At 45.2% G+C, this 26,903-nt stretch overlaps 1 protein-coding gene across 1 annotated transcript; it reads right to left on the reverse strand.

Annotated features, from left to right (window-relative positions):
• Positions 1-229: 229 nt before the first annotated feature.
• HEBP1 (heme binding protein 1) lies at positions 230-25,788 on the reverse strand. Its single transcript, XM_059404759.1, has 4 exons — positions 25,584-25,788; positions 16,571-16,709; positions 14,623-14,803; positions 230-823 (listed from the first exon to the last, which is right to left on the reverse strand). The coding sequence occupies exons 1-4, from the start codon at positions 25,659-25,661 to the stop codon at positions 652-654; spliced, it is 570 nt and encodes a 189-aa protein (XP_059260742.1). The 5' UTR covers positions 25,662-25,788; the 3' UTR covers positions 230-651.
• Positions 25,789-26,903: the final 1,115 nt, after the last annotated feature.

A 26,903-nucleotide genomic window follows, 5' to 3' on the forward strand; every position in this document is an offset into this window, starting at 1 on the left:
CTAATCATAGAATCCCTATGACACGGTCGTGGTAAACGTCTATGATGTTGGGACGGTCTAGCATCTGGGACATATCTCCCCAGCCCGGGGTCTTTGGCTTTGTAATTATGAAGGATTTTGGAACTAAATATGGGATTCCTGTCCCAGTAAACATCATCATTAGTACTCATAACGTATTATTTATAAGACTGTGCAGTCTCGGAAATAACTATACTCTGGATTTGTCTCAGCTGTTTAAGTCAAAGATCTTTATTTTCAGGCCTCTTTCAGACAAAGGTCTTGCAAGAATCAGAAATGACAGATGGTGCACAAATCACATTTTCTCCTCCACCACAAAAGGACAGGTTCAATAATTTTTTGTGATCTGTTTTGAGTGACCCAGATAGCTGGGAAAACATTGCTGGATTTTTTTTTTTTTTCCTGATCTACCACAGAACTTTCAAACGTTGCTGCCTATTTTGGCTGTCTTAGTTCCTACCAGGAGAGAAAGAGCATAGACAGAATAGGCGTATTTCATAAAATTGGCAGTACACAGCTTTGAAGGGATGTCGGCGAAGCTGGAGACACAGTTGGCAGCTGTGTCCCCTCCTTCCCCCCTTGGGAAGTGGACCCAGAAGCACACGGCTGGGAAGTTGTAAGGCGGCGAGCTCCTCATGCTTTCACCAGCCAGACCTCATTGCGACGTCCATAGGGCTTCATGGGAGGGTCATACCCAGTGCAGAAGTAGACGTCACTGCGGCAGGTGGCCGTGCCCTCCAAGGCTGTACGCAGCTGGGTGGCATGAGCTACGTAGTCGGCCTCCTTCGCGTAACCACCAAACTGCCTAAGGTAGAAGCGAAAGAGGGGCTGATTAGGAGAAGACATGATCCCCAAGGGGGCGGGGGGAGTCTTTCTTATTTTTTATTATTTATCATTTTCTAAAGATTTTATTTATTTATTTATTTATTTATTTATTTATTTATTTGTAAATGGTGCAGGCAGAGGGAGAGGGAGAAGCAGGCTCCTCACTGAGTGGGGACCCTGACATGGGGCTCAATCCTAGGACCCCAGGATCATGACCTGAGCCGAAAGCAGACGCTTAACTGACTAAGCCAACTGGGTGACTTTTTTTTTTTTTTCTAAATTTTATTGAGAGCAGGGCATCTTACAAAAAAAAAAAGAAGTCACTTGGCAATCTCACTATGACAAGCATGCTAGAGCAGGGGCTGCCACTCCCTGAGGGTGGATTTGATCCCTCCAAGCCTCAGAACCTCACTTATGCACCTGGGATAGGCTGTGTTTTCCCTCCAGGGTCGTTTTGAGCTTTAAATACAATAGTGAATGTGAACAGAGTCAGAAACACAGCAGTGAAGTACTAAGCATGAGCTTGCCTTTCCTTCCGAAATGTCCCTGAGGGATGGTAGGCTGACCTTCCCCTAGGCCATGGCTTCACCTTTCTCTCTAGCTCCCTCTTGCCTTGGCAGCCCTCCTCCAGGCCCCTCTGTTTCCAGCTGGGGAAGGAGGAAGATGCAGGAGCATTAGGTAGGATAGAGCTGTAGCTAACGCTTCTCCCCCAGCAGATCCTTTCTGATGAGTGAACACATCACAGCGGTGACAAGTAGCAGCTTTTTTAAAAAACAGAGCGACCTAAGGGCCCCAAGGAAGTCTTGGGAGGCCCCGTGGCAAGCTTGAAGCATGCCCCAAATAAAGAAATCACTTCTAATAAATCCCTTTTCCTGTTCAAATCATGAAAGCTTTCTTTTTCTAGTAAGGAAAAAGACTCCTAAATCAGGCTTCTCTCTTAATGGCAGAAGGTGGGTTCAGAGAAGGAATAAAGCTTGCCTTTTCGAGATGATTATTCCCTCCTTACGTCATCTGCCTACGCTCCAAAATTCATCCTGTGGCCTGCCCTAAATATACCAGTCTAAATCTGGGTTGCACTAAAATCTTTATTAGAGTCAAATATGTCCCCATCTCTAATGAGCTTTATGACTCAAAAGTCTGAATCTGCACCAGGCCAAGATTAGGCCAAATGCATTATTTTTGGTGGGGTTCTCTGAGTCACGCTTTGCTCTTTTATAAGTGGTTAGTCATGCTCGACAAGCATTCCGCATGTTGATTATAGGGTTATTGATGTAAAAACACCCAGGATTTCATCTTTAAGGGATTGGTTCTTCCAACGTCTAGACAGTCGCTAACAGTACACAGACAGAGACGAGACCACTTTGGAATAGAGGAGGCTTGGTTCAAGTATATAGAAGAGAGATCATAAGGCAGATGAGGAAAACTGAACTCCAGCTTCACTGAGGCTCAAATGAGAGGAAAGTGGATTAGTAGACCCAGGGTGAACATTAAGGGAAGACTGTTCTGGCAGTAAAAGTCTGCAAGACTATGGGATTACTTTGAAAGAATGTCTATAGGTTGAGAACCACTTGCCTGAGATGAATCAGATGCTGAAGGTAGAAGCGGGTGTTGAGTGTCCCCTGTACCCCGCATTCAGGCTGTGACACTCAGTTCTTTTCCTTGAAAATGAGCCATGTTGGCTCTTTAGGCTACTGGGTTTTAGAAATGTCCGAAGGAAGAGGGGTCCTCAACTCATCAGTTGGTGACAAAAGGGCTACCTCAGTCCTACCTCGGCCCCTCTCTTGTTCATGGTCTTGAGCAAGGCTTTAACTTCTCTAACCTTCAGGTCCTTCATGTGCTAAATAGGGCTAACCAATCCGTCTTAAAAGGTTGCTGTGAAGACGGAGGGACACAAGATGGAGGCTGCTGTGCGCAGTGCTGGCTCATAGTAGGCCCATGACAAACAGGAGCTATTTACTGTCACTTTGCAAATTGCTCAGGACAGCCATCCGGTTCCCTGCCTCCAGGGGGAGGGACACGATGGGAATCTCAAGTAGTATCAGGAACCCAGGAAAAGAGTCTAGGAATGACCAGCTGGCTCGATGAACTATCTCACCTTCTCCCCTGGGCCTTCTCTCAAAACCCTAATCTTTAACCCCACTCCCTATTCCCATTCTTTTCCCCTTTTCTCTTTCTTTTCTTTCTCACTCTCTTCCCCCTCCTCCCTCTTCTTCCTTCCTTCCTTCCTTCCTTTCTTCCTCAGCACTTATGACCATCTAACATACTGTGTCCATTGTTTATGGTCTGAGTTTTCCGGTAGAGTATAGGCCCCATGAAGGCAGGGATCTTTATCACTTTCTGTGCACTGGTGTAGCCAGAGTACCTAAAAGGTGCCTGACACATGTTTGATCCCTTGGCCAAGTCAACAATTCTGGGGTAAACAGTAAAAGTCTTCAGGTCTTCAGGTTGATAGACCTCAAGATGATCGCACTTAAGACTGTTTGCCTCCACATTCACTCACTCATATAATGAAATCTGAAGCACACACTAAGGGTGGGAATTCAAACGGGAAACTGGATTGACTGGAGCCATTCAAGGGCCTTGAATGCCGTGCTGACGACTTTGAAAAGGTGGGCTTATGAAGGCTTTGAAAGTAAGGGGCTGACATGATCAGGTTTGTTTTGGAGAAATCCCTCTGGCGGCAGTGGAGGGAAAGAGCTGGAATTGTTGGAGGCCAGGAATGACCATGTGTGAGATGACAAAGGCCTCTGAATAAAGGCAAACTTGACAGGTGACTAGAGGTGAGGGGAGGCGGGGAGAGCAGGAAGTTGAGGATTCTCCAGGGTTTCCAGGGCAGTCTCTGGATAGAAGCTGCTGCTAGGGATGCTAGGGTGAAGAAAAGGAGGGGTGACTGATAATATGGTTTGGGGGCCATGTTGATATGAAGGTATGTCTGTGAAATACATTCATGCAACAGCTGTTGTGTACCCAAGTGTGTGTCAGGCACTGCAAATCTCCTCAGAAGACCTGGCAAAGAACTAGAGCCAGAGATTCTGAGTTGGGAAGAGGTGAACCTGGTGACAGATGCTGGGAGTCCTCAGTGAGTAGGTACTGCCTATCATCACGGGAAGGAAGGAGACAAGGCCTAGATGGTGAGCAGACATAGAGGGTCAGCGGGCTGCTCTTGGGCATCCTGGTCCCCAGGTGGTGGGTGGAAGAAGTGGCTTGGCAGGGGCCCCTGAAGAAGGAGCTGTCTGAGAAAAACACAGAGACCCAGCAAGTGATATGGAGAATGTCATCATCTGGGGATTCATAAATTCACTTAAAAATGCTCCCCAAACCAAACAAAAGCAATTTGAAAATATTTATTCCCAGGCCTCCAGAAATGCCGATAATGAGGATAAAAATTTCCCTCTGGGGCGCCTGGTGGCTCAGTGGGCGAGGCCTCTGCCTTTGGCTCAGGTCACAATCTCAGGATCCTGGGATCGAGCCCCGCATTGGGCACTCTGCTCAGTGGGGAGCCTGCTTCCCCCTCTCTCTCTGCCTGTCTCTCTGCCTACTTGTGATCTCTCTCTCTGTCAAATAAATAAATACAATATTAAAAAAAAAATTTCCCTCTTGCTTCATCATGGAAACTTCTACTAGAAAACAAGCAGAGTGAATGGGCCAGGAAACAGCAGACACGTGTGTCCTCCTCACGGCCAGTCTAACCAACACTCCCTCACCCAAGCACAAGAATGCACAAACGAGCCAGAAAACCAAACTGCACCAGGTACGTGGCCCGACAGAGGCCCAGTGCTAGCTCTTTGGCTCGTTCGGGGAGAAGCCACCCCGCTCCTCCCTGCCTCAGCTTCTAAGCAAGCCCAACACGGAGGGGAGCACAGTGCCCACAGCTCCCCGCGTTCATAAACGTGTTTGCGTGTGACTTCAAGAATTCTCATAAAGCCCTTTGAGCTCCTCAAAGGACATAAACATGAAGTCTACACATTATTTTTGTAAGCCTATTAACTAGTCTCTGTCTCCATCTTCAAAGAAGCTCTCCTCCAGGGCACTGTATTTTATCTCCCCCTACGTCAGAGTTCAGTATTTGGAACAAAGATTTTTGGTTACCATGGGAACCGAGGAAAGACACTCCCCCCACCCCATTCCAGAAACACAAAAGGAGCTGACTACAAAGGTCTGGAAGAGGTTTGTGGGGTGGGGATGAGGCAGGCATCAATGAGGCAGGGGAAAAGATGGAGGCTTTGGTCCCAGGGGGGCTAGAAATCACAATGGTTGAGGCATGCATTGGGGTAGATGGAAAAATGGATGGTCTGAGACTTTAACAATCAACAAGTCAACACAGATTTGGGGAGAGTCTATGCACGGAGCTCTGTGCTAGGCAAAGGAAGCGTAAGACGAGGAGCTGACAATCTCACGTCAACGGGTAAGAAGCTTCACCCCATGAGGCATTTCATTCAGTCGGACTGAACCATGCTTACTGACTCAAGCAAGACGAGGCTCAAAACACAAGTTGGATACCACAGAGCTATAAAGATGATGAAGACGTCTTTCTACCCTTGTGAGGTCTAACTGCAGTGGGCAGGCCAGCGACACACATAAAGATTATATGGGACAGAAGGAAGCACTAGAAGGAAGGCAGAAGGTACAGATGGAATGCTCTGGGGGGGTGGGGAATAGGCAGTGATTTGTTCTGACTTAGAACATGAAGGGAAGGTGTTATGGAAGACCTGATAATAAGCCGTTGTTTATTGAGCATCTCTTCTTGATGTCAGTGAGGAACAATATGACAAAAATGCCTGGCCTCAAGCAGCTTCCACTCAGCAGAAGCTGGAGAAGGGCTGTAGGAGGAGCTGGGCGAGTGGAAGTGGGTACTGCATCTGGACGTGTTGCGGGGGGGCATGCCTGAGATCAGGTGGACACGGAGTGGGGGTGTGTTGTGGATCAGATGCCATGACAAAGCGTTTTTACTAGGCTTCACTGCCTGGCTAGACATCTGGGGACCCAGCCCAAAGTTTACCCATCCCCCATCTCATTTAATTACCAGCTTGGGCTTTGGTCCCAACCCTAACGAGTGCCCGAGCAGAGGTGAGAGGTGGGGGTAGGTAGTGGGATGGTCCCATGCTTGAGGGCTGGCGGTGATGAAAGGACACCTTAGAAGGGGCAGAGGTGGAAGAACTAGGAAAAATCAGGAGGACAGAGCAATAGTTGAGGCAGGAGATGCCAAAGACCGAGGCAGGGAGGGAAGGTGCAGCTAGGAGGTGACTAGGACTTGGCCAACAGGTGATGTGGCAGGTGAAGGAGTCAGGATGCCATTTGATTGGGATGAGTAGGAGGATGGACGGGGACCTTTTGTAAGACGGAACACAGGGCATCAGGTCTGGGGAGGAGATCTGAGCTTCATTTTTGACTTATTGATTTGGGAGACCTTGGGGAGGTTTAGGTGGAGATCCCTCCAGAGGGTGGAAGGGAGGCCGGTGCTTGGGAAGCATGGCAGCAGCAGCCGTGGGGACTCGGGCTCATCCCCCCAGAAATGGGGACTGAAGCCACTTCCAAGGACCCGTTTGTAAAGGACCGGTGGGATACCTGACCCGTTGTAGGGGGAAATGGTGATTTAACTAGGTTTTAGATTCAGAATCTTGTCACTGGCAGGGCTCTTAGAAGTGAGGTGGCTTCAGTGTCAGAGGTACTCGACAGACATGTGCAAAATGGGACACACTTGCCGCCGAGCACACGCATTACTCAGTGTAACTGCTGCACATCTGTGCAGATGATGTTTTAATTCCTCCGGCCAAGACTTCCTCGCCCTGTGTCCTGTCCATCCTACTGGTAGAAACTTTATGCCGGAAGGCTTTTCAGTAAGAAATATGCTTCCTTATAATTTCCACCCACAAAGACCACTTCTCATCTCTGAAATAGCTTAGGCCTGGGACGCCTGGGTGGCTCGTCAGTTAAGCCTCTGCCTTCAGCTCAAGTCATGATCCGAGGGTCCTGGGACTGAGTCCCACATCGGGCTCCCTGCTCAACGGGGAGCCTGCTTCTCCCTCTGCCTGCTGCTCCCTCTGCTTATGTTCTCATTCACTTGCTCTCTGACAAATATATAAATAAAAAATTAATAACACAGGCCTGAAATATCAGAGACATTTGTTTCTCATCTATTTTCCCCACTAGGAAAAACTAGTTTTTCCTGCTTCAAAGAGTGGACAGGTCATTTGTTCCCTGCTTTATTTTGAGCACTGACAAAATTCTTGGCACAGAACAAGGGAATAATGAATACATGGTTTTTTGACTGAATGAATACATGTGTAAATGGCCTCATCTTGGTCATCATGTTGAGTCTGATGAATGTTAAGGCATTCGAGGGAGATGAAGAGATGGTCAGGTTGGAGATGTACTGATGGAAGGGTGACAGTTGAAGCTATGGGAAGGGACCAAGATCTTTAGGGAGATGAGGGAAAAAAAGAAAAGAAAGGAAAGGAAAAGAAAAGTACAGGGAAGGCAAGGACCAAGACTTTCACTTGCTTATTATTCCTCAGCTTTTAACTGAGCACTTACTAGAGGACAGCCTAAGGCCCTACCCTCAAGAATATTCTAGTGAGGGAGATGACAATAAATGCATGAACAAATAGGTATAAAATGCAGATGAGAATAAGTGAAGAGAAGAAAAACCAAGTGGGGTAAGAGGACAGAAAAAGAAGGGGTGCTACTTTTGATAGAATGGTCAGGTGAGGGGCGCCTCGGTGGCTCAGTGGGTTAAAGCCTCTGCCTTTGGCTCAGGTCATGATCTCAGGGTCCTGGGATCCAGCCCTGCATTGTGCTCTCTGCTCAGCAGGGAGCCTGCTTCCTTCTCCCTCCCCTCCCTCATCTCTGCCTACTTGTGATCTCTGTCAAATACATAAATAAAAATCTTAAAAAAAAAAAAAAAAAAGGAATGGTTGGGTGAGGCTGCTTGAAATCAAAATGACAGAGTTTAGGCATTGAGTAGAACAAGGAGGCAAAACTGTATTATGTCTCCCATGGCCAGAGCCTCCTGTGATTACAGGTAGGCGCTGGAATTATCTAGGAACGTGACTAACACTGGTCTACAGCTCTCCTGAGCGGTAATATGGAACACCCTAGAGGCTTAGCAGTTCTTTCCGAAGTTCTCGTTCTCCAGGTTGAGCTTCCCAAGCGGCCAGTGGCCTCAGTAGGGCCTGGTCCTTTAGCGAGGAAAACAACAGCAGCATCCCTGGGCGCCCTGTGGCTGACAAAGTTGTATCACACGCACACTTTGTTGGACCCTAACAACAGTGTGTCATACATTCTATTTTATAGATAAGAAAACTGAAGCTCAGACAGCCCAGCTGTAAAACTCATAATTATTAGAGTTGTGGTTTGAACTGAAGTGTATCTGTAGTTGCTTGACTTTTTGTTGTTAATTCTAGTAAAACTTGATCTGATTCTTGGAGAGCAATGAAGTCGAGAACAGGAAAATGGGCTAACACTGACCTAGGGTCTACCTAACATCCAGCATCTTGGAGGTATCTACGGAGACCATGTTTCCTCCTCATGACAACCCTGGGCATTAGGTACACTTTTCCCACCTTGTACTTGGGGAAATTGAGATCGTTCGGTGACACACCAAAGGTCCCATGGCCATCGAGTAGGAGAACTAGGATCAGATCAGAGGTCACCCCGACAATGACTCCTGGTTTCCAGCTCTTTCCTTTATGCCCAGACATTTCACTAAAACCATCACCCTCTCCTGCCACAGGTCTCTGTCGAACCCAGCGCTGCACTGTGGAAAGGAGGCTGAGTTGTAACCCAAGTGGCCTTCAGGGCCGTGAACACAGAGGGAGCTGGAATGTGGCCACTCATACAAGTGTGAGGATACCTGTATTGCCTCTTGTGACCACTAAGGAGATTCTGATAGTGTTAGTCCTTCCTAGCCTTCTATCCATTGACTGGTAATGCATACCGCTAAAAAACGCATAATCCCTTTTGAACATCCCTTCATGATGTCCTACGAAAGGAAGCCTGAACTAAGGGGGCAAGGCTTTCATTTTAGAATTAATTTTGCCATCTAATGCCCTTACGTGTATTTGAAATAGTACTTTTGCCTTCTGCCACTTCACTCTGCCTTCCAGGTTAAGGTACTCTTAAAGCACATTTGGCTGTGCAGTGACACCAAGTGGCTAGTTGAGGAATAACATGCTGATTTAAGACCCTGGGTTAGGTTTTTTTAAAAAAAAACAAAAACAAAACAAAACAAAAAATTCACAGAGCCACGCCAGACACCCTATTTATCACATTCAGCTGCTTAGGTTTCAGAGAATTAATAGGAAATTTTCACAGACTGGACTTTAATAATACCTTTTAAAAAGATACCCTGTCCCTTCGTAAGGAACCAGGTTTCCTTGGAGAAATGTCAAACTCCAGCTCTAGGGCAAGAAATACCTAGATGTGTTTGAAACATCTAGTCACACCAGAAAGCAAGGAAGCTACCCTAGAGTACTAGAGTCTTGTCAAAAGGACCAGGCCGAATATGGGACAATGTGAGCATCAGTAAGAACAGCTGCCAGGAACGAAAATACATCAATTGTGTTTAAATTAGTATGTTTATACTGAACCTCAAAAAACAGAGACCAATGCCGCCTTGCCCATAGAGGATGTTCAGGAATGAAATCAATCTTCTGAAAACAGGCAAGGAGAAGGCAACGTGCTAAAGAGAAGGTATCTTGCCTTTTTATCTGTGCCTCCATCTCAGAGAAGTCAAATAGCAGAAAAGAGGAGGTTTCTTTTTATCAAAGGACACCAGCTAAAAAAGTGAAGGAAAAATAGAGGACACTGTCATTTTATAAACTTGAACGAAGCCAGGCATCTAGGTAAGGGTGATCTGCAGTCGCGGGTGTTGCAAAAACAGAAGTATGTGAATGTGATGAACTCCCCGGTGGCGTCTACAGCACTACCTATGAAACATGCTCGCCAAAGGTGCTGGCCTGAATCCGTCCGTGCCTCTGGTTCTAACTGCTAACTCACAGGCAATGCCGGAGGCAGAGGAACATGTTGAAATACCACGGAAAGGCAGTCTGCAAAATTCAGACTATCGGAAACAAAAGGACACATGATCCATAAGCAGCCATGAAAAATGGAAAGGTATAGTAATGAGAAAAACCACAGATTAGTAAAAGCTTAAAAGGTGTACTGACCAGGGATGCCTGGGTGGCTCAGTCAGTGAAGCATCTGCCTTTGGCTCAAGTCATGATCTCAGGGTCCTGGGATCAAGCCCCGAGAAGGATTTTATTTGGATCCAGGTTCAAACAAACTTTAAAAACAAATGATCCGATAGTGGGGGAAATCTGAACGCTGGACATTTTCTATTATCATGGCACTAATGACATGCTGTTTAAATTTTAGGAGTAATAAGACATTATGATTGTATTTTTAAAAAGTCTTTAGTAGTCACACTGAAGTATTTATGGGTGAAATTAATAAAATGTCTGGAATTTGCTTCAAAAAGACCCATCAGAGGGGTGACAGTTGTGAGGGTACACATGACACAGGTCTGACCTTGAGTTAATTATCATTGAAGGTGAATGATGGGTTCCATCATCTTATTCTGGTTTGTTTTTTTTAATTTTTTTTTTATTTTCCAGAGACAGAGAGAGAGCACAAGCAGGGGAAGCAACAGGCAGAGGGGGAAGGGAGAAGCAGGCTCCCTGCTGGGCAAGGAGCCTGATATGAGCCCGATATGAGCCCGACATGATCCCAGGACCCTGGAATCATGACCTGAACTGAATGCAGATGCTTAACCGATTGAGCCACCTGGGTGTCCATTATCTTACTCTATCTTTTCATACGTTTGGAAATTTCCATACTAAAATGTTAAGGACAAAAGAAAACCATCGGACCAGCCACCTTGAAGGTTTATGGAACTGATTTAATCACGTCAACCTCATTCCTTATGAAATCAAAAGGGCAAAGGGAAAAAATAATTAACTACTGAAACCTACCATAGCTCATACACATTAAGTCATTTGTAAAAACAGGAGCATCTTAGTGAGTACTGAAAGATACTCTTTAGTAGAGGTCCTCTGAGGGAGGTTGTTATGGGCACTTAACAGATGGAGAAACTGTCTTAGAGAGGCTGAGTGGGATTCAAACTAAAATATACTTGTTCATTAGAGTACACCAGCCTGCTCCCAAGACACGTGGGGAAGAGACAGAGAAGAGGGAGCAGGAATGAGGGTGAGACATTGGAGACACAGCACCCAAGATTTAAGGAGACCCTCACTCTCAGGGCCAATCCTGTACTTAGACCACTGTGAAAGTGGGCGCCTCCTTAAGTTGTGTACCACAGCCACCTCACTTCCCCACTCTAGTCTCTGTCCTTGGGAAAGATACTCCTTACCCCAAGTTTGCTTTTCCTGCTGCCTCTGTGGCGAAGGCAGGAAGGTCTGAATGATGACTGGAGAAGAGGCCCGGCTGCAGTACACGCACTGTCCTCTAGGGGGCACGACTACGGCCTACCACTGCCAGACCAGCCAAGCTCCAGTTCCCAGCGTCAGTGTTAGCTCCAGAGAAAGCTATGCCTTCAGGTAGCAGTGTTGGAGCCAGGCAGCCCAATAAGTAAGTTCAGAAGCCCTGGGGAGTGGACAAAACCTGTCCAGGACAAGATTATCTGTGTATTTATTTTCCCTCCGGTGGTTCTAGAGTAGAAGCAAATCCACACCTATAGTTAATGCTGGTAAAGCTCCTGGCCTGTGACTGCACACGGTTTTGTGCCTGTCATACAGGAGGATTTTAACAAGTGGCGGAGGCCACTGATTCTCTACAAGAGACTCAGTTTCTGAAGGGGGGTTGGGGCCCAAAGAATAAAGACATGCAATCACCTGCACCTGTTATGCTCTATAGTCAAAAAGAACATGACCCCGAATGAGGCTCTGGAAACAGGACGAGAACACTCCAAGGACCATGGACAATGAACAATGGAGGGGGTGGCCATCCAGTTCTAGCAAATACTCCCTGCCTTTCTGGCATTCAAGGGGTAAAAAGGACAGCTCCCAAGTCCGATACATTTATGTATTTGTGACCCCAAACAACAGCTTGACTTAGCTATTCCCTGAGTCTCCCAGAACCTTACTGTGGCTAATGTAGGTGTTTAGCCTAAACTGTGGGGATACTCCAACCAGGCCAATTTGGCAAATGGCAAAGTATTTAGTCAGACATAATGCAAATGTTTGTGTGCCATAAGCTGAAGAAAATGAAATGAGAAATTATCAGGACTCCGTATTTAACTTAATTCATCAATAATATAAAGAAATTAAGAAAACAATACTATTTGAATCAAAAAGAATAAAACACCTAGGAATAAATTTAACCAAGGAGATAAAAAGATATGTATACTGAAAACTGTAAGACATTAATGAAGAAAATTGAAGAAGACACAAATAAATGAAAAGAGATTCCATGCTCATGGATTGGAAGAATTAATGTTGTTAAGATGCACATACTACTGAAAGCAACCTATGGATTCAATACAATCTCCATCAAGATTCCAAGGGAATTTTTCACAGAAATAGAAAACTAACCCTAACATTTATATGGAACTACAAAAGACCCCAAATAGGGGTGCCTGGTTGACTCAGTGGGTTAAAGCCTCTGCCTTTGGCTCAGGTCATGATCCCAGGGTCCTGGGATTGAGCCCCTCCTCGGGCTCTCTGCTCAGCAGGGAGCCTGCTTCCCTTCCTCTCTCTCTACCTGCCTCACTGCCTACTTGTGATCTGTCTGTCAAATAAATAAATAAATAAATAAATAATCTTGGGAAAAAAATAAAAAAAGACCCCAAATAGCCAATGCAACCTGGAGGAAAAAAAAAAAGAATAAAGCTGAAGCACATTTCCTGATTTCAAATTATATTACAAAGTTATTGTAATCGAAACAGTATGGCACTGGCATAAAAAGATATATAGATCAGTGAAACAGAATAGAGAGCTTAGAAACAAACTCATCTATGGTCAACCAACTTACAGCAAAGAAGTCAAGTACAGTTTCTTCAATAAACATTGTCTGGAAAATTGGATAGCAATAGGCAAAAAATTGAAACTGGACTTCTATCCTACATCACACACAAAAAAACAATGCAAAATAGAAGAAAGACTTGAACATAAGACCTGAAACCGTAACATTCCTTGAAGAAAACATAAGGAGTAAACTCCTTGGCATCAGTCTTAGCAACAATTTTTGGTATTTGGCAATAAAAGCAAAAATAAACAAATGCAACTACATCAAACTGAAAAGCTTCTGTATAGCAAAGGAAGCTATCCACATAACGGAAAGGCAACCTACTCAATGAGAGAAAATATTTGCAAGTCATATATCTGACAAGGAGTTAAAAGCCAAAATAGATAAAGAACTCCTATAACTCAACAGCACAAAAGCCACGCATTCTGATTAAAAAATGGGCAGGGGATCTGAACAGACATTTTTCTGAAGAAGACATACACATGGCCAGTAGGTACACGGAAAGGTGCTCAACATCCCCCACCATTAGTGAAATACAAATCGAAGCCCTAATGAGATATTACTTCATACCTATTAGAATGGCTGGTATCAAAAAGACAAGAAAAATGTATTAGCAAGGCTATGGAGAAAAAGGAACTGTCATTACTGTTGTCATGGGAATTGGTGCCGCCACTGTGGAAGACAATATGGAGGTTCTTCAAAAAATTAAAAGTAGAACTATCCTCAGATTCAGCAATTCCACTTCTGGATAGATAGCTAAAGGAATTGAAATCACTGTCTTTTTTTTCTTTTTTTAATTTTTTTTTTTAAAGAGATGAAATCCCTATCTTGAAGAGCTATCTGCACTGCCAGGTTCACTGCCCCATTATTATAATAGCCAAGATACGGAAACAAGCTAAGGGTCCATCAGGAAATGAAGGGATAAAAATGTATGTCTATACACAAAGCAGTATTATTCAGCCATAAAGAAAGAAAGAAACTCTGCCATTTGTGACAATGTGGATGACCTTAAGGACATTATGCTAAGTGATAATAACTTGGACAGAGAAAGAAAAATGCTGTATGATCTCACTTATATGTACAATTAAAAAAAAAAAAAACAACAACAACTGAGCTCATCGAGACAGAGAAGAGACTGTTGGTTGCCAGAGACGGGATGTGGGAGGGGAGTGGGAGAAGAGGGTGAAGGTGGCCCAAAGGTACAGATTTCCAGCCATAAGAGAAACTAGTCCTGGGAATGCGATACAAAGCAAGGTGACGATAGTTAACAATCCTGTCATGTATATTTGAAAGTTATTAAGAAAGCAGATGTGTGGGGATGCCTGGATGGCTCAGTTGGTTAAGCGGCTGCCTTCGGCTCAGGTCATGATCCCAGCGTCCTGGGATCGAGTCCCACATCGGGCTCCTTGCTTGGCAGGGAGCCTGCTTCTCCCTCTGCCTCTGCCTGCCACTCTGTCTGCCTGTGCTTGCTCTCGCTTCTCTCTCTATGACAAATAAATAAATAAAATCTTTAAAAAAAAAAAAAAAAGAAAGCAGATGTGTGAAGTTCTCATCTCAAAAAAAAGAAATTATGATGTATGTTAAATAAACTTATGGTAGTGAACATTTCATAATATTTCTGTATATCGAAGCATTATATGTTGGACACCTGAAGTCAATACAATGTTATAGGCTAATTATATCTCAATAAAACTGGAATAAAATATAAATGTAATGCAAATGCTCATTGCAGATGATCAAGGAGTGGTTATGGAGATCAGATGTTACCCTCGGATGACTAGAGAATCATTTCCTTACAGGGAATAGACGGTGATGCTTTCCCTCTCCTCGATCTTAATGCTGTCATCGGTCGGAACTGGCGGGTTGCTCTGAAACTGGTTTGGAATCCGGAACCAGACTTTTAATTTCTTCTGGAGGGAGCCATCATCACCAGGAAACACAGCAAAGGAAATAGGAACTGTCATCCCCATTCCGATTCCTGAAAACATAAAACCCCACAGAGTGAGGGGGTTGCTACAGACAGAACTTGCTCAGGACCATGGAAGATCAGCTAATCTCATTCTTCCTCCAAGACAGTATATTTGGTTCTTAAAATTAATAACAAACCTTCCAGGTGTTAAAACTATATAGTAAGATATATACAAAACAGCTCTTATTTGTATATACTGGAAATAGGAATGTAGTGATTCAACTCGTTTGGAAAAAATTATTTGGTAATACATATCAAGACTGTCAATTTATCAGTATCTAATTGCCTTCTGTTTAAATGTGAATTTTAAGGAAGTAATCCAAAATATCTTAAAGGCTGTAGGTAATAGGATATTCATTACCACAGAATTTATAATTGTCAGAGACTGGGAGCCATGTAAATGTTCAAAACAGGAATATGTCTAAATTACAGGTACACAATGCAATATAATGTAGCTGTCAACAACCACACTTAAGAAGATTGCTTAACACTAGTGGAAAATAGCTATAACTATAAATACCGGAAGGATACACAATTGCACAAACACTATGATTACATTTTAAAGGCTTATTAAAAAGCCCTAAAGAAATACATTCAGAAGGCAACAATGATTGCAATAAAAAAGATGGATTGGGGTACTGTTTTGTTATTTTCAAGATATTCTTTAATGTTTAATCACATAAAATATTTTTTAAAGATTTTATTTATTTGGGAGGGGAGGGGCAGAAGGAGAGAGAGAGAGAGGGAGGGAGAGGGAGAGAGAATCCCAAGCAGATTCTGTGTTGCACATGGAGCCCAACATGGGACTTGATCTCACCACCCTGAGATCATGAACTGAGCTGAAGCCAAGGGTTGGATGCTCAACCAACTGAGCCACCCAGGCGCCCCAAATTTTATCATTTTTATACAAATATTCTTCTAAAAAACATTACAACAACATTAAGAAGGAAAAGATTTCTTCTTGACCTCCTACTGGTTGACTTATTGTCCAAAGCCTGATTACTTTGGTGTTACTAAATGCTACTGAGGTTAATACCAGTTTCTGACTTTCTAAATTATCAGCCTGAGAAATATCCTAAAAATTAAACATCACCTTTCTTTCTTCTTTTGCCTTGCTTTTGACCCATTTGGGGTTCGCACTGATTCTAAAGAGCAGTCCAAATGAGAGAGCTTTAGAGTTAAGCTCATATTTAAATATGGATTCCACGCTGACAGGTACACTGAAACTTCGGGCCCATTGTTTTAAAAATAGGGGCACGGCCAGCACAGACTGACATGTCTAAGACTGGGACAGCCTAAAAACTCCCAGCCCCTTCATTTGCCAGAACAGAGCTGAGGACCTGGCATACTCACCACTCACTGAGCCTCAGAGCCCCGTGGATTCTGAGCGACACAGGGACTCTCAGGACACAGGCTGAGCGACACAGCCTCTCAAGTCTGAGGCTGGCCTGGCTCTGTGACTTGGCTTTCCTCACTCAGTGAACCAGTCCAAAGATACTACAAGCACTGCAGGGTTGATACCCCAAGTGCATGTTCATGCCTGGGAGAGAAGCATGCCAGGTGATATGGAGCAGGGAGACCACACACCGAGGGGTAGGCCGGATGGGGTCAGTGTGGTCCCCTTAGAGCATTCTTGTGCACAGAGCCCAAGTTCATGTGCTACTGAAGCAGGTGGTGACAGGTGCCCTGTGGCCCCTCCCTGTATTTTCCCCTGATGACATGAGACCTAGCAAGCTTCCCTCTGAGCCCAGAACCACATCGTTCAGGGATACTCACCCTTGTCATTGGTGCCTCCCACGTACTTCATGACTTTGGGCATTGCTTCCCGGAGACCCTCATCCACAGGCTTGTCTGTCACTTCCACTGTGGCAAACCGCCCCCCCTCACAGGTCCTTTCCTCATAGGAGACGTCTTCCTAGAGATAGAATTTACATACTTAAAAGAATTAAAATGGCAGCCGGTGATTACTCTAGAAGCGGTGATGGTCCAGTTATAAGAACGGCTAAAGAACTTTTCATAATGAACCTGGGCATGGTGACAGGGTAGAAGAGACAGTTAGGAATATGAAGGGCCATGAGAAGATTCTGGGATTTCTTACAAATGTAGAGTCAGCAGAAAAAACTTCAAATTATCAATACTCTCAGAGAGATAAGAGAAGATATTGCATCCAAAGCCACTCAGAACATCACCAGAATGCTATAAAAATAGGATGTTCAGAGATCACAGAGCTCTTAGAAATTAAAAATGTAACAGAAATGAAAAATTCAGGGGAGAAGTCAGAAGATAAAGCTGAAGGAAATCTTTCAGAATGTCAAGTAAAGAGGCAAAGACATAGAAAACAGAAGAGAATTGGAAATCAGAGAATCAAGCCAGGAGATCCAACATCTGAATGACAGGACCGTCAGGAAAAAGAGATGAAAATTGGAAAAGAAGAAAGATCTGTGGGAGGCCACCGCACAGTTGGAGTCGAGGATCAAACCAGGCCCTGACTTGTGTCTCCTTCAAAGTCCGGACACCTCGACAAGGTTAAGGATGGGAAAGTTGAGTGCACTGAGAAAAGGGTCTGTGCTATGTGTCGTGCACTTGCCTACGTGACATCCCACACACTCTCCCTACAGTAGGGAACAATGTGGCCAGGGTCCTGAGTTCTTAGTTAGTCCTTGTTCTGTACCTCCCATAACCCACTCCCTGGTTGATTGTCTTGCTAATGGCTTTAGCCGAAACTACCTGGCCTCACGAGGTTTGCTTGTAGTAAATGTAAACTTGTTATAGAAACTTGTGGTCATCTGACTATGTACTGATGTAATGCTCCTTTTATTCTGGTCTGCTTTATAAATGATTGTAAGATGTGGAATAAAATTGGCACTGTTGGACATCATCTTCAGTGTCCCTCTCGAACCCATCTCTTTGTCTCTTAATATCTTTTCACCATCCTCTTAGCCCTCATGGTTTTCCTGGTCGATTCGTCGCCCTGTCCGTGACAGAGATCCAGCAACAATGTCACAAACTCGAAGGCCCCAGGATCCGCCTCATTCTAGAAGCAGGGCTGTAGGTCAAGAAGAATCGGAGTCGCTCAGAGAGGGAGACAAACCATTAAGAGACTCTTACTCAAGGAAATGAACTAGGGTTCCTGGAGGGGAGGTTGGTGGGCAGATGGGGTAACTGGGGGATGGGCATTAAGGAGGGCACGTGATGTAATGAGCACTGGGTGTTATACACAACTGAGGAATCACTAAACTCTACCTCTGAAACCAATAATATACTATATGTTAATTATATAAAATAATATACTATGTGTATATAAAATAATATAGTATATGTTAATAAATTAATTCATTTAGTTAAAAAATAAAAATAAAAGCTTCCATGGCAATTTTCACCAAATTAAAAAAAAAAAAAGAAGAATCAGAGTCATTCTCTTCACTTGTACTATTCCCAGACACGACTCCTCATTCCAACTCATATCACTAAATTATACGCCCCTGAATGCTCAGCTTCACTGCCAATCCCCCCAAAGCCAGGGAGGACCCCCGCTCCTCATGACTACTCTCCACATGAGTCTCTGTCCTAAGGTCATTATCCTTTGCCTTATGGACGCTTGTGGCCCTCCTCCATCCCCTCTCCTCTTCCTTGTCCTTTGATATCTCATATGATGTAATTTCGTATTCCTTGAACATACGCTATAAGACAGTGTTTTTCAAACTTGGAAAAGAATCACGATTCAAAACAAGAAATGTATTTTTACCCCATGCCCTTATCAAGAACACACACGTGATTGAAACAGGGTTTCACAAAATGATACTTCACCCTTATGGAGGAGGGTGAATATACCAGCCTTTTCTTTCTTTCCTGTTGACTTTTACTCTACTCAAGTGAATTTTATTCTATTCCACCAAAAGAAGAAAGACATACTCTATATTGATTTTGCTGTCTGGTAATGGAACACTGTGCAGTTTGAAAAATGTGCTCTAAAGTCTTTGTGGACAAGAACTATGTGGACTATGTGGACCAGAACGATGCCATAGAGCATCGTAAATTAGATGCTCAACGGGTGTTTGGTCATGGATTAAGGAGCTGCCTCTCTTACTCATGATTGTGAAAAATAAGCAGAAGACGTGGCTGCCCCAGCTGGGCAAAGGGGCCTTCCTGGGACATCCTAGACTGAAAGTCTTCAACTCCCAAGCGGACAGAATGACTCTTTGGAGGTGGGTAGGACTGTGGGGCTAAGAGGTCTGTATTGTCTGAAAAAGTACACTTACATTCTAATTTTATGTTTAGAATGGGAAAAAAAAATTTTCTTTGTGATGCAAAATTAAAGAAGAATAGTGAGAAAGGGACCCAGGAAATCTGAAAGGTTTCTGAATGCCAGTTTCATCAACTTCCCTTCACATGGGGTAGGGGAAATTGCACCAGACTAAGAATCAAGAGGCTCCAAATCAAATCTACTGTGTCATTCGGGGGATGGCTATGAGGTCCTCCCCTTGGAAAGTGTTGCATTTTCAAAGGGCCTTCAGTAGCAAGCCGTGCTGTATAAACCTGGGGTATTTTGCTCTTTCTGGCTCTGTCACAGCAGAGACTAGACTCAGCCTTCATTTGAGGTCCTTTTGAGTCTTGCCACTCGTGTTTAAAATTCCAGAAACGCTACTCTGTGAATCACAGAATTGCAGCCTGAAAGCCATTTTAAAGTTCGTCCAATCAAACTAATTTCCCAAAGAAGAAACGAAGCACCAGAGGGACTGAGTTCCCCAGGAACACACAGCTACTAAGTGGTGACACTGGCACCAGAGTTCCAATCTCCAAACCCTAGTCTAATGTTAACTGCCGGGCTCGGTACTGTATGGGGGATGATGGGAATGCTTTTAAGCATTTTCCTTTAGCTACTGAGTTAGTTCTTCCTGTTGGACATTTGGATGTCTGTGTCCAGCTCCGAACAGGGGCAGCTAAAGTCATTGGATGCAGCTTCTTCTCTCACAAACTGATGACAAGCTCTCACTGGAGAAAAGACCTGGCTGGCTCTTTCCTTCATTCTTTCTTTCCTTCTCTTATTAATCCAACCAATGACAGTGGAGCTTCTCCTATGTGCTGAGCACTGTGCCCTGTGCCCTGTGCTAAGATACAGCAGTGATAAATGATACAGTTTCTGACATTGGGAGGGGGGTGGTCTGGTCTAATAGAAAAACCAGGTTATAATCCGATGATATATTTAAGAGGAGAGGCAGGGCAGCGTGGGAACACAGAACAGGACTACTTCGGTTATTCTGGGGGGCAAGGTGTGTATTGATGTGCTCGGCTAGGTCCAGGCTGACCTACGAACTTTGAGGTTCTTAAAGATAAAAATATTGAGAAATATTATTGAAGACCTCTGCCAGGTGCTATGGATTTGGAGATTAAGACGATATGGGCAGTCTAGATAATTATGAAATTATCATATGATGTAGCAAATGTTCTGAAAGTTTGGGGAGGGAAATTTCAGGTATCAGGCACCATAGGTAGAAAACAGCAGAGGGGAAGAACACAGCTGGTTCGCTGGGGCTGGAGCAAACGCTGTCAAGCAGGACACAGTGAGAGAGGGGGTTGCAGATTTTGGCTGGGCCAGACCCCTGGAGGACTCCTAGGCTGCCATAGGGAGGATTCTGTGAGCTTCATTCCAGTGACGGTGAGCTGAGTACAAGTCAGTTTCATCTACCCCAAATTCGTTCAATTGACTTTGTGATCCAAATGTGGGATTTTGAGTGGGAGGGGTCCTTGCACAGAAAGGAATTCTGGGGATCCTATAGGTGATCTGTGCTCTCAGACTCTTCTCCAGGCAGAAGGTCCATGGCAAGAAAAGAAAGGCTGCCAAGGAAAGAATCCAGTTTGATTCCGAGAGCCAAGGCCCCCATGATAATTCTACCAGTCCTTTTTTTTTTTTTTTTTAAGATTTTATTGATTTATTAGAGAGAAAGCAAGCAAGAGGGAGAACGACAGAAAGCCTGAGCTGGGGGTTGGGACAGAAAAAGAGGGAGAAGCGGATTTCCTCCTGAGCAAGGGGCTTGATCCCGGGACCCTGGGACCATGACCTGAGCTGAAGGCAGACACTTAACTGAGTCACCCAAGCACCCCGTAAATCTACCAATCTTTAAGGCTCACCTCCACCATCTCTTCCTGAGTGATCCGTCCTTCTTATGAACTCCAAAGGCTGAGAACACTAGGGCTAGAAGGGCCCTTTCATATCTATCAGTTCATTTGCCTCCCAGGACAGATAGACAAACTCTCCATTGCACAGCTGGACATGTGGGTGTGGAGCTTAGTAGGAGACTGACATGGGGGATAAATTTGGAAGTCATCAGCAAAAGGGGAAACTGAAGCTGTGAATGAAATTGAAATTGCTGGGGAATACACACAGAGCATTCTGCATCACTTAATCATGTTAATGAATCCCCTACCTAAAAGCCCTCATTCACCAAGTTTTTAGCCTCTCCTATATGGTCCAGGTACCAGCTAGCTTCTACCTACCTTGCCAGCCACACCCAGAGCACTTCCTCACTGGCCTTCTGCTATTTCCTTCAATGCCATGGTCATGCCTGCCTCAGAGCCTCTGCACCTGCCACTTCTGCCTGGAGTACCTCTTTCCTATCCTCTTTCCTGCCTGATGGACCCCTACTTATCCCCAAAGTCCCAACCTCAAAGTCACTTCCTCAAAGAGGATCCTCATTTAAAACAAGTTCCCATGATATTTTTTATAGACCCCTGGACTTTCACAACACTAGAGTTATTGTAATTATAACTGAATAATAATGCGTTTAACCTCCATCTGTAACCATAAGCCCCATGTGGTCAGGGGCTATCTGTGTTTACCACTGTATGTCTTAGCGTCTAGTACCATGTCTTGCATATAGTAGGTAATAGGAGTATTTGTGGGAAAGGAGGCTGTGGCATAAAACCTGGTTTTACTCGAAGGATAAGGAATAGAATAGACATAGCTGGGTAGACAGATGAGCAATTAGTCTAATTATACCTATGCGGGAGAAAAGCAAACTCACAATGTCTTAAGGTGGTACTACAGAAGGTCCCACCCGATTGGATAGCATCTATGTCCATAAACTCATTTGAACCACTGGATCACTGTGAAGATTTAGGTTGGAGAGAGGGACATTGCAAAACTACCCAGTTCTCCAGGGAGAATTTAAATAGAGTTCTATTTCTGCAGAAAATAAAGCACCTAAGTTAACACAACTAACACATTCGATTCTTCCAATTTAGTGTGTTTAGTGTGTGTCCTTGTCACATGGAACATAATAACAGCCCACCTCTGTCCCAGATTCTGCTAACTTATGCTCCCAATCAGACATGGATTTGGCCCAAGGCCGCATACACCAGTTTCAACATTCCCCAGGAACCCTGGTCAAATTCAAATCCCAGACTGAGATCTTGAAACAATGCCTCTTGCTATGGAATTTGCCAGGTCCTCTGCGAGGTCAATTTTTTTTCTAGCCACCTGCTGGGGTGGGTATAACATGTTGATTCTGGAAGCCAGCTTTCTCATCATAAAACAGTAATTTCTCATCATAAGAAAAAATAATATAGTCCACCTAACTCGGGACTTTCTATGCATGAATTTGTTCCTGCAATCCCTGTAAAGAAGTGAGTGTTTTTATCTTTATTTTCAGGTGAAACTGGAGCACGAGGGGTTAAGTAACATGACTGAGTTACAGTGGGCAAGTGGTAGAGCCAGGATTCAAACCCCTGGGTGGTCGGGTCCTAACCAATGTGCACTGGCTGGGAAAATTAAGATGTCAGTTATTAATATCAGTCCTGCGCTGCGGATCCACAAGACCCACCTAATTCAATACAGTGTGAGCAGTGTGCCCACCTCCTTCCTGAAGCAATGTGGAAGGCACCTGATAAGCTCCGCAGCAGCCCGGATCTCTCCATCACAATCAGTCCTGAACATATGGTGAGCCCGAACCTGAGCTACGCAGGGTCCACTGTCTGCCATCTATTGGCCCAAGAAAATGGGCAACAATTCCTGACCCAGACACTACCCGGGGCAAGAGAGATAATTCCAGGGAGAGTCTGTCTTCAAAGTATTAATCCTCTGAATTTGTATATTTTTGAGTATCTTTGTATATTTATATACATATATTTATGAGTATCTTTGAATAGTTACATAATTGTCACAAAGGCACTGTCATTCTCATAGCTGAGAGATTTCAGGGTTCACAGTGCTTAGGAGGTTAAGTAACTTACCCAAAATTACCTGTGAAACTAAGCGGAAGCCAATGGTTACCATACCCTACCAAGTACTAGGTATTTTGCTGAACAACTTATAGCTGGTTATCTCATTGAAATTCCCAAACATTCTTATAAGATACAAATTGTTATTCCCTCTTGTGATCGGTTTCAGAGAAGTTAAGCAAGTTGCCTTTGACCACACAGCTAGGAAGAGCAGAGCTGAGTTCTGTCTGACTGAATGGTATTATCACATTTGTAGGGTGTATGAGTTTACAAAGCATTTTCATGTTTTTAAAAAAAATGTAATATTTATAGTTGGTCTGGGAGTAGATGGAAGAGGTATTTTTATACCCATTCTACACCTGCAGAAACTAAGAATATTCAGGTTAAGTGATCTGCATCAGCCTGGTAGCAATATCCCATACGGCACCATGTTCCCATCAAAGGTTGAGGGAAGATGCTTATCAGAGAACTGTTGCCTGAGCTCAGAGGCCTGGGTTACTTGGAAGAAGCTAGAACCACGGTGGCCTGTCTAGAAAGAGCTGGAGCTGCGGAGAAACTCTTGGTGCCCAGAGACCTGATAGTTCAGAGAAAGAAAGGGAGAAACACCTTCTTTCTTTCCTTCCACCCTTATATCTCCCACCAGTGCCTCCCCCTGGGTGACCCTCACGGCGAGTTATCTGACACTGGAGCCTGGGAAGTAGGCAACTGGAATCAGCCCTCACTCCAGACTGAGACACGACTCTTATTCCAGACTCCGGACTGAGACCCAGGGAATGGGCAGGGGAGGCATCTGAGGACAGACAGGGGTACAGCAGCCCAGACCCTGTACTGGCAATTGTCTGTTACCCCAAAAAGACCAAGAGAGCTGGATTCCACTACAGAAGGGAGAACTCTCTGGGAGCTGTTGGTAACATGGGGATTCTTTAAGCGTTAGGGACAAAAAGCATCTTAGACATTCCTGGGCTGAGTCCACAGATGAGCACACACACCTCACACAGGCAGGGTCTCACCACAGTCAGTTTCTGTGGCCTGCAGTTTATGAACATGGGTAGGCAAACAGGTAAAACTGACATTATTTCCCCACTCGAAACCACAGACTCATTCCTCAAATTCCCTATTCCTTCCTCCCTTCCCTACTTGTTTTTCTTCATAGCCTTGATCGGCAGCTGATAACGACCTTTTGACCTGTTTACTTGTGCATTACCCACGAGGATGGGGGTCTTGTTGGTTTTATTCATTGCTTTATCCCCACTGCCTGTAAAGACGATGTACTTAGATGGTATTCAACAAATTTTAGTTACTTATTGAATACATTAATTGTAACTTAGAAGAGTTCACACGAAGAATCTGGATTTCTGGTTTTCCTTAAAAATCTGGCAATTCTGGTTTATATCCCTGCATAGCAACATGGCTGCTCTTTGTAGAGGGGACCCTGAATTCTTTCTTGGATTTGCCTCAGTCCCCACCTTGCCTTTGAGTCTAACACAGGCAGCTTCACTCATTTCCATAGCCTGACTGGATGCTTGCAGGCATCTGAATGTCACCCCTGATCTGGGTTCAACTTGGTCATTCAAAGTGCAGCTGAGGGAACTCACAGACAGACAGATGAAGTGACCGGGCTCTGGTTATACCTGCGTGAAGAACTCAGACTATAATCTGGTTGAGGGCTTTTGTGTGACCATCAACGCGCTCAGTACCAGAACTGGGTCCTCAGACAACACAGTCCTTTAACATAGGAGGTGCTGAGCGGGGAGCTGAGTATACACAAGGCACAAAGTACCTGTTTGCAAGGAGACTGTAATCTAGCTGCGGACTCTTCGTTTTCAGGGGGCAATCCAATTTGCTTGTGTTAGCACTGCTGTCAATTTGTGGGGGAGACTGCAGTCAAGCCCTTTTCACCCATCCTGTATCCAAGGACACAACTCTGGGAGTTCCATGGGCCAGCATACCTTGTTACCGCTCTGGGCCTTTGCGCATGCTCTCTGTCTCTGCTTTTCTGCGCTCTCCTAACATACCAGAAACCCAGGTGAAGACACTTCCTCCGGGAAGTCCCCCTCATCAGCCCCTGGCAGAATGGATCGGGTCCTTCCCCTGTGCTCCCTCCCGTGCACGTTTACTTCGGTGGAGCACAGATCCTGCTCCTTTATACTCAAGTCTCCAGGAGTTGGGAATTTCTTGAGGACAAGCACGTTTTCGATCTTTTTGCACCCGCAGGCCTCTCAGCAAACAAACGATCAGAATGCTTAGGGTGTTTACATGAATTAATGCATTCAACAGGCGCTGTTCCGTCGCCGCGCCTAGACTCCTCTCTTAAAGCGATCTCTCCTCTTTGTCACCCCTCCTCCCAGCAGAGCCCTCAGCCTGCTGCTCTGTACTTCCCTTTCACTTCCTCCTTCCCAGTTCGCGTGCTGGGCACTGGAAGGCAGTGCCCCTCCCCCGGCAGAAGCCAAAACGCACATTCTGGGGCAGACCGCTTGCCCCACATGCCCGTCAGAACCCACTCCAGCCCCGGTTAGGGTGCGGTGGGCGGGCGCAGCCCCGCTTCAGGTGCTCGGCAGCCCAGCGGGCCTACCTTAGCCCCTTTGCTCAGGACCTGCCAAGGCCACGTCTCTACGCTCCCGAACAGCGAGTTCTTGATCATGCCCAGCATGGTGTGGCTGCCGCGCTCCGGGGGTACCTGCGGACTCAGGCCTCCAAGGGCGGCTGGGGCTAGCGTGCCTGGTGGGCTGGCGGCAACTCGGACTCCGCCCCGCGGAGAGGCGCTAGGAGGCCGACGCGGCGGGACGGGGCGGGGCGGCGGAGAGGCCCCGCCCCCGCCGGCCCCGCCTCCTCTACGGCGTCTGCAGGCCAGGGCTTGGACACAGATTCTGCCTATGGGATTTAGGCAGTAGTGATGGAGAACTTTCTACTTCCCAGCCCCGACTTTCCCCCACCCGCATCCACCCCGGCTTCACCTCTCAGGTACCTGGGCACCAGACTTCCAAGCCTCTGGATTCCTCTGGAGCTTTTTCTGCCCTCCACCCTAAGGCTCTACATCCCGCGTACTGCATAGACAAGGTTCATAGGATCTGTGGGCCCCGTCCTAGAGACACCTGATTGCTGCATCTCCAGCGACACTTCCTGGGTTGTCTCCCACTCCACCCCATTACCTCTCATCAAGACGACTGAAAAGCCATCTTAACTAGTTTTCTCCTTACCACTTCCTTTCCTCTAATTGGTTTTAATCACAAATTCCACGTTAATTTCCCACAGCATGGCTTGGCTCATTGTGTCCTTCCAATCAAAACCTTCTAACCAATTTCATTAGCATTTGTTGAGTGCCTGTTTCCCAACAAGTATTTTGCAGATATCATCTCTACTCCTCACACCACTGAACATTACATATTTTATAGCCTTTTTACAAAGGAGGAACCTGATACTCAGAATATAAGTGAGCGACTGATATAAGTGACTTTCTTAGGATCAAAAACCAATATGCGGCTTAGCCAGGATTTGAATACTGAAGGTGGTGTCCAGGTCCATATCCGTACCCATACTTTATGGAGCTCCTGGGTGGCTCCTTCTGTGCACTCAATTTCAGCTCAGGTCCTGATCTCATTGCTGGTGAGATTGAGCCCTGCAGGAATGCTCCCAGCTCAGCGCGGAGTCCTCTTGAAGATTCTTTCCCTCAGCTCCTCCCCAACTTGTACCTGTGCTCTTTCTCTCTCTAATAAATAAGTAAATCTTAAAAATAGTATCCATAACAATTTTATCACTCCCTGTCCTCTTAGAGATCTACAGATGTCCTGCATGTGACAGTACTTGCCACATACCCTCTTTTTGTTCCTGTCCCTGTGCCACAAAGACATCTCCCCTAGGACGTCCCCCTCTGTGGCAAGCCTTGGCATTTGAC

This window comes from Mustela nigripes, chromosome 6, assembly GCF_022355385.1.
Source record: "Mustela nigripes isolate SB6536 chromosome 6, MUSNIG.SB6536, whole genome shotgun sequence".
NCBI lineage: Eukaryota > Metazoa > Chordata > Mammalia > Carnivora > Mustelidae > Mustela > Mustela nigripes.

Coding starts and splice junctions, on each gene's coding strand:
- HEBP1 (XM_059404759.1), bottom strand. CDS start 25,661: ATGCTGGGCATGATCAAGAACTCGCTGTTCGGGAGCGTAGAGACGTGG. Junction 14,804..16,570: donor GGGAGGCACCAATGACAAGG/GTGAGTATCCCT, acceptor TTATGTTTTCAG/GAATCGGAATGGGGATGACA. Junction 824..14,622: donor AGCATCACCGTCTATTCCCT/GTAAGGAAATGA, acceptor CTTCTACCTTAG/GCAGTTTGGTGGTTACGCGA.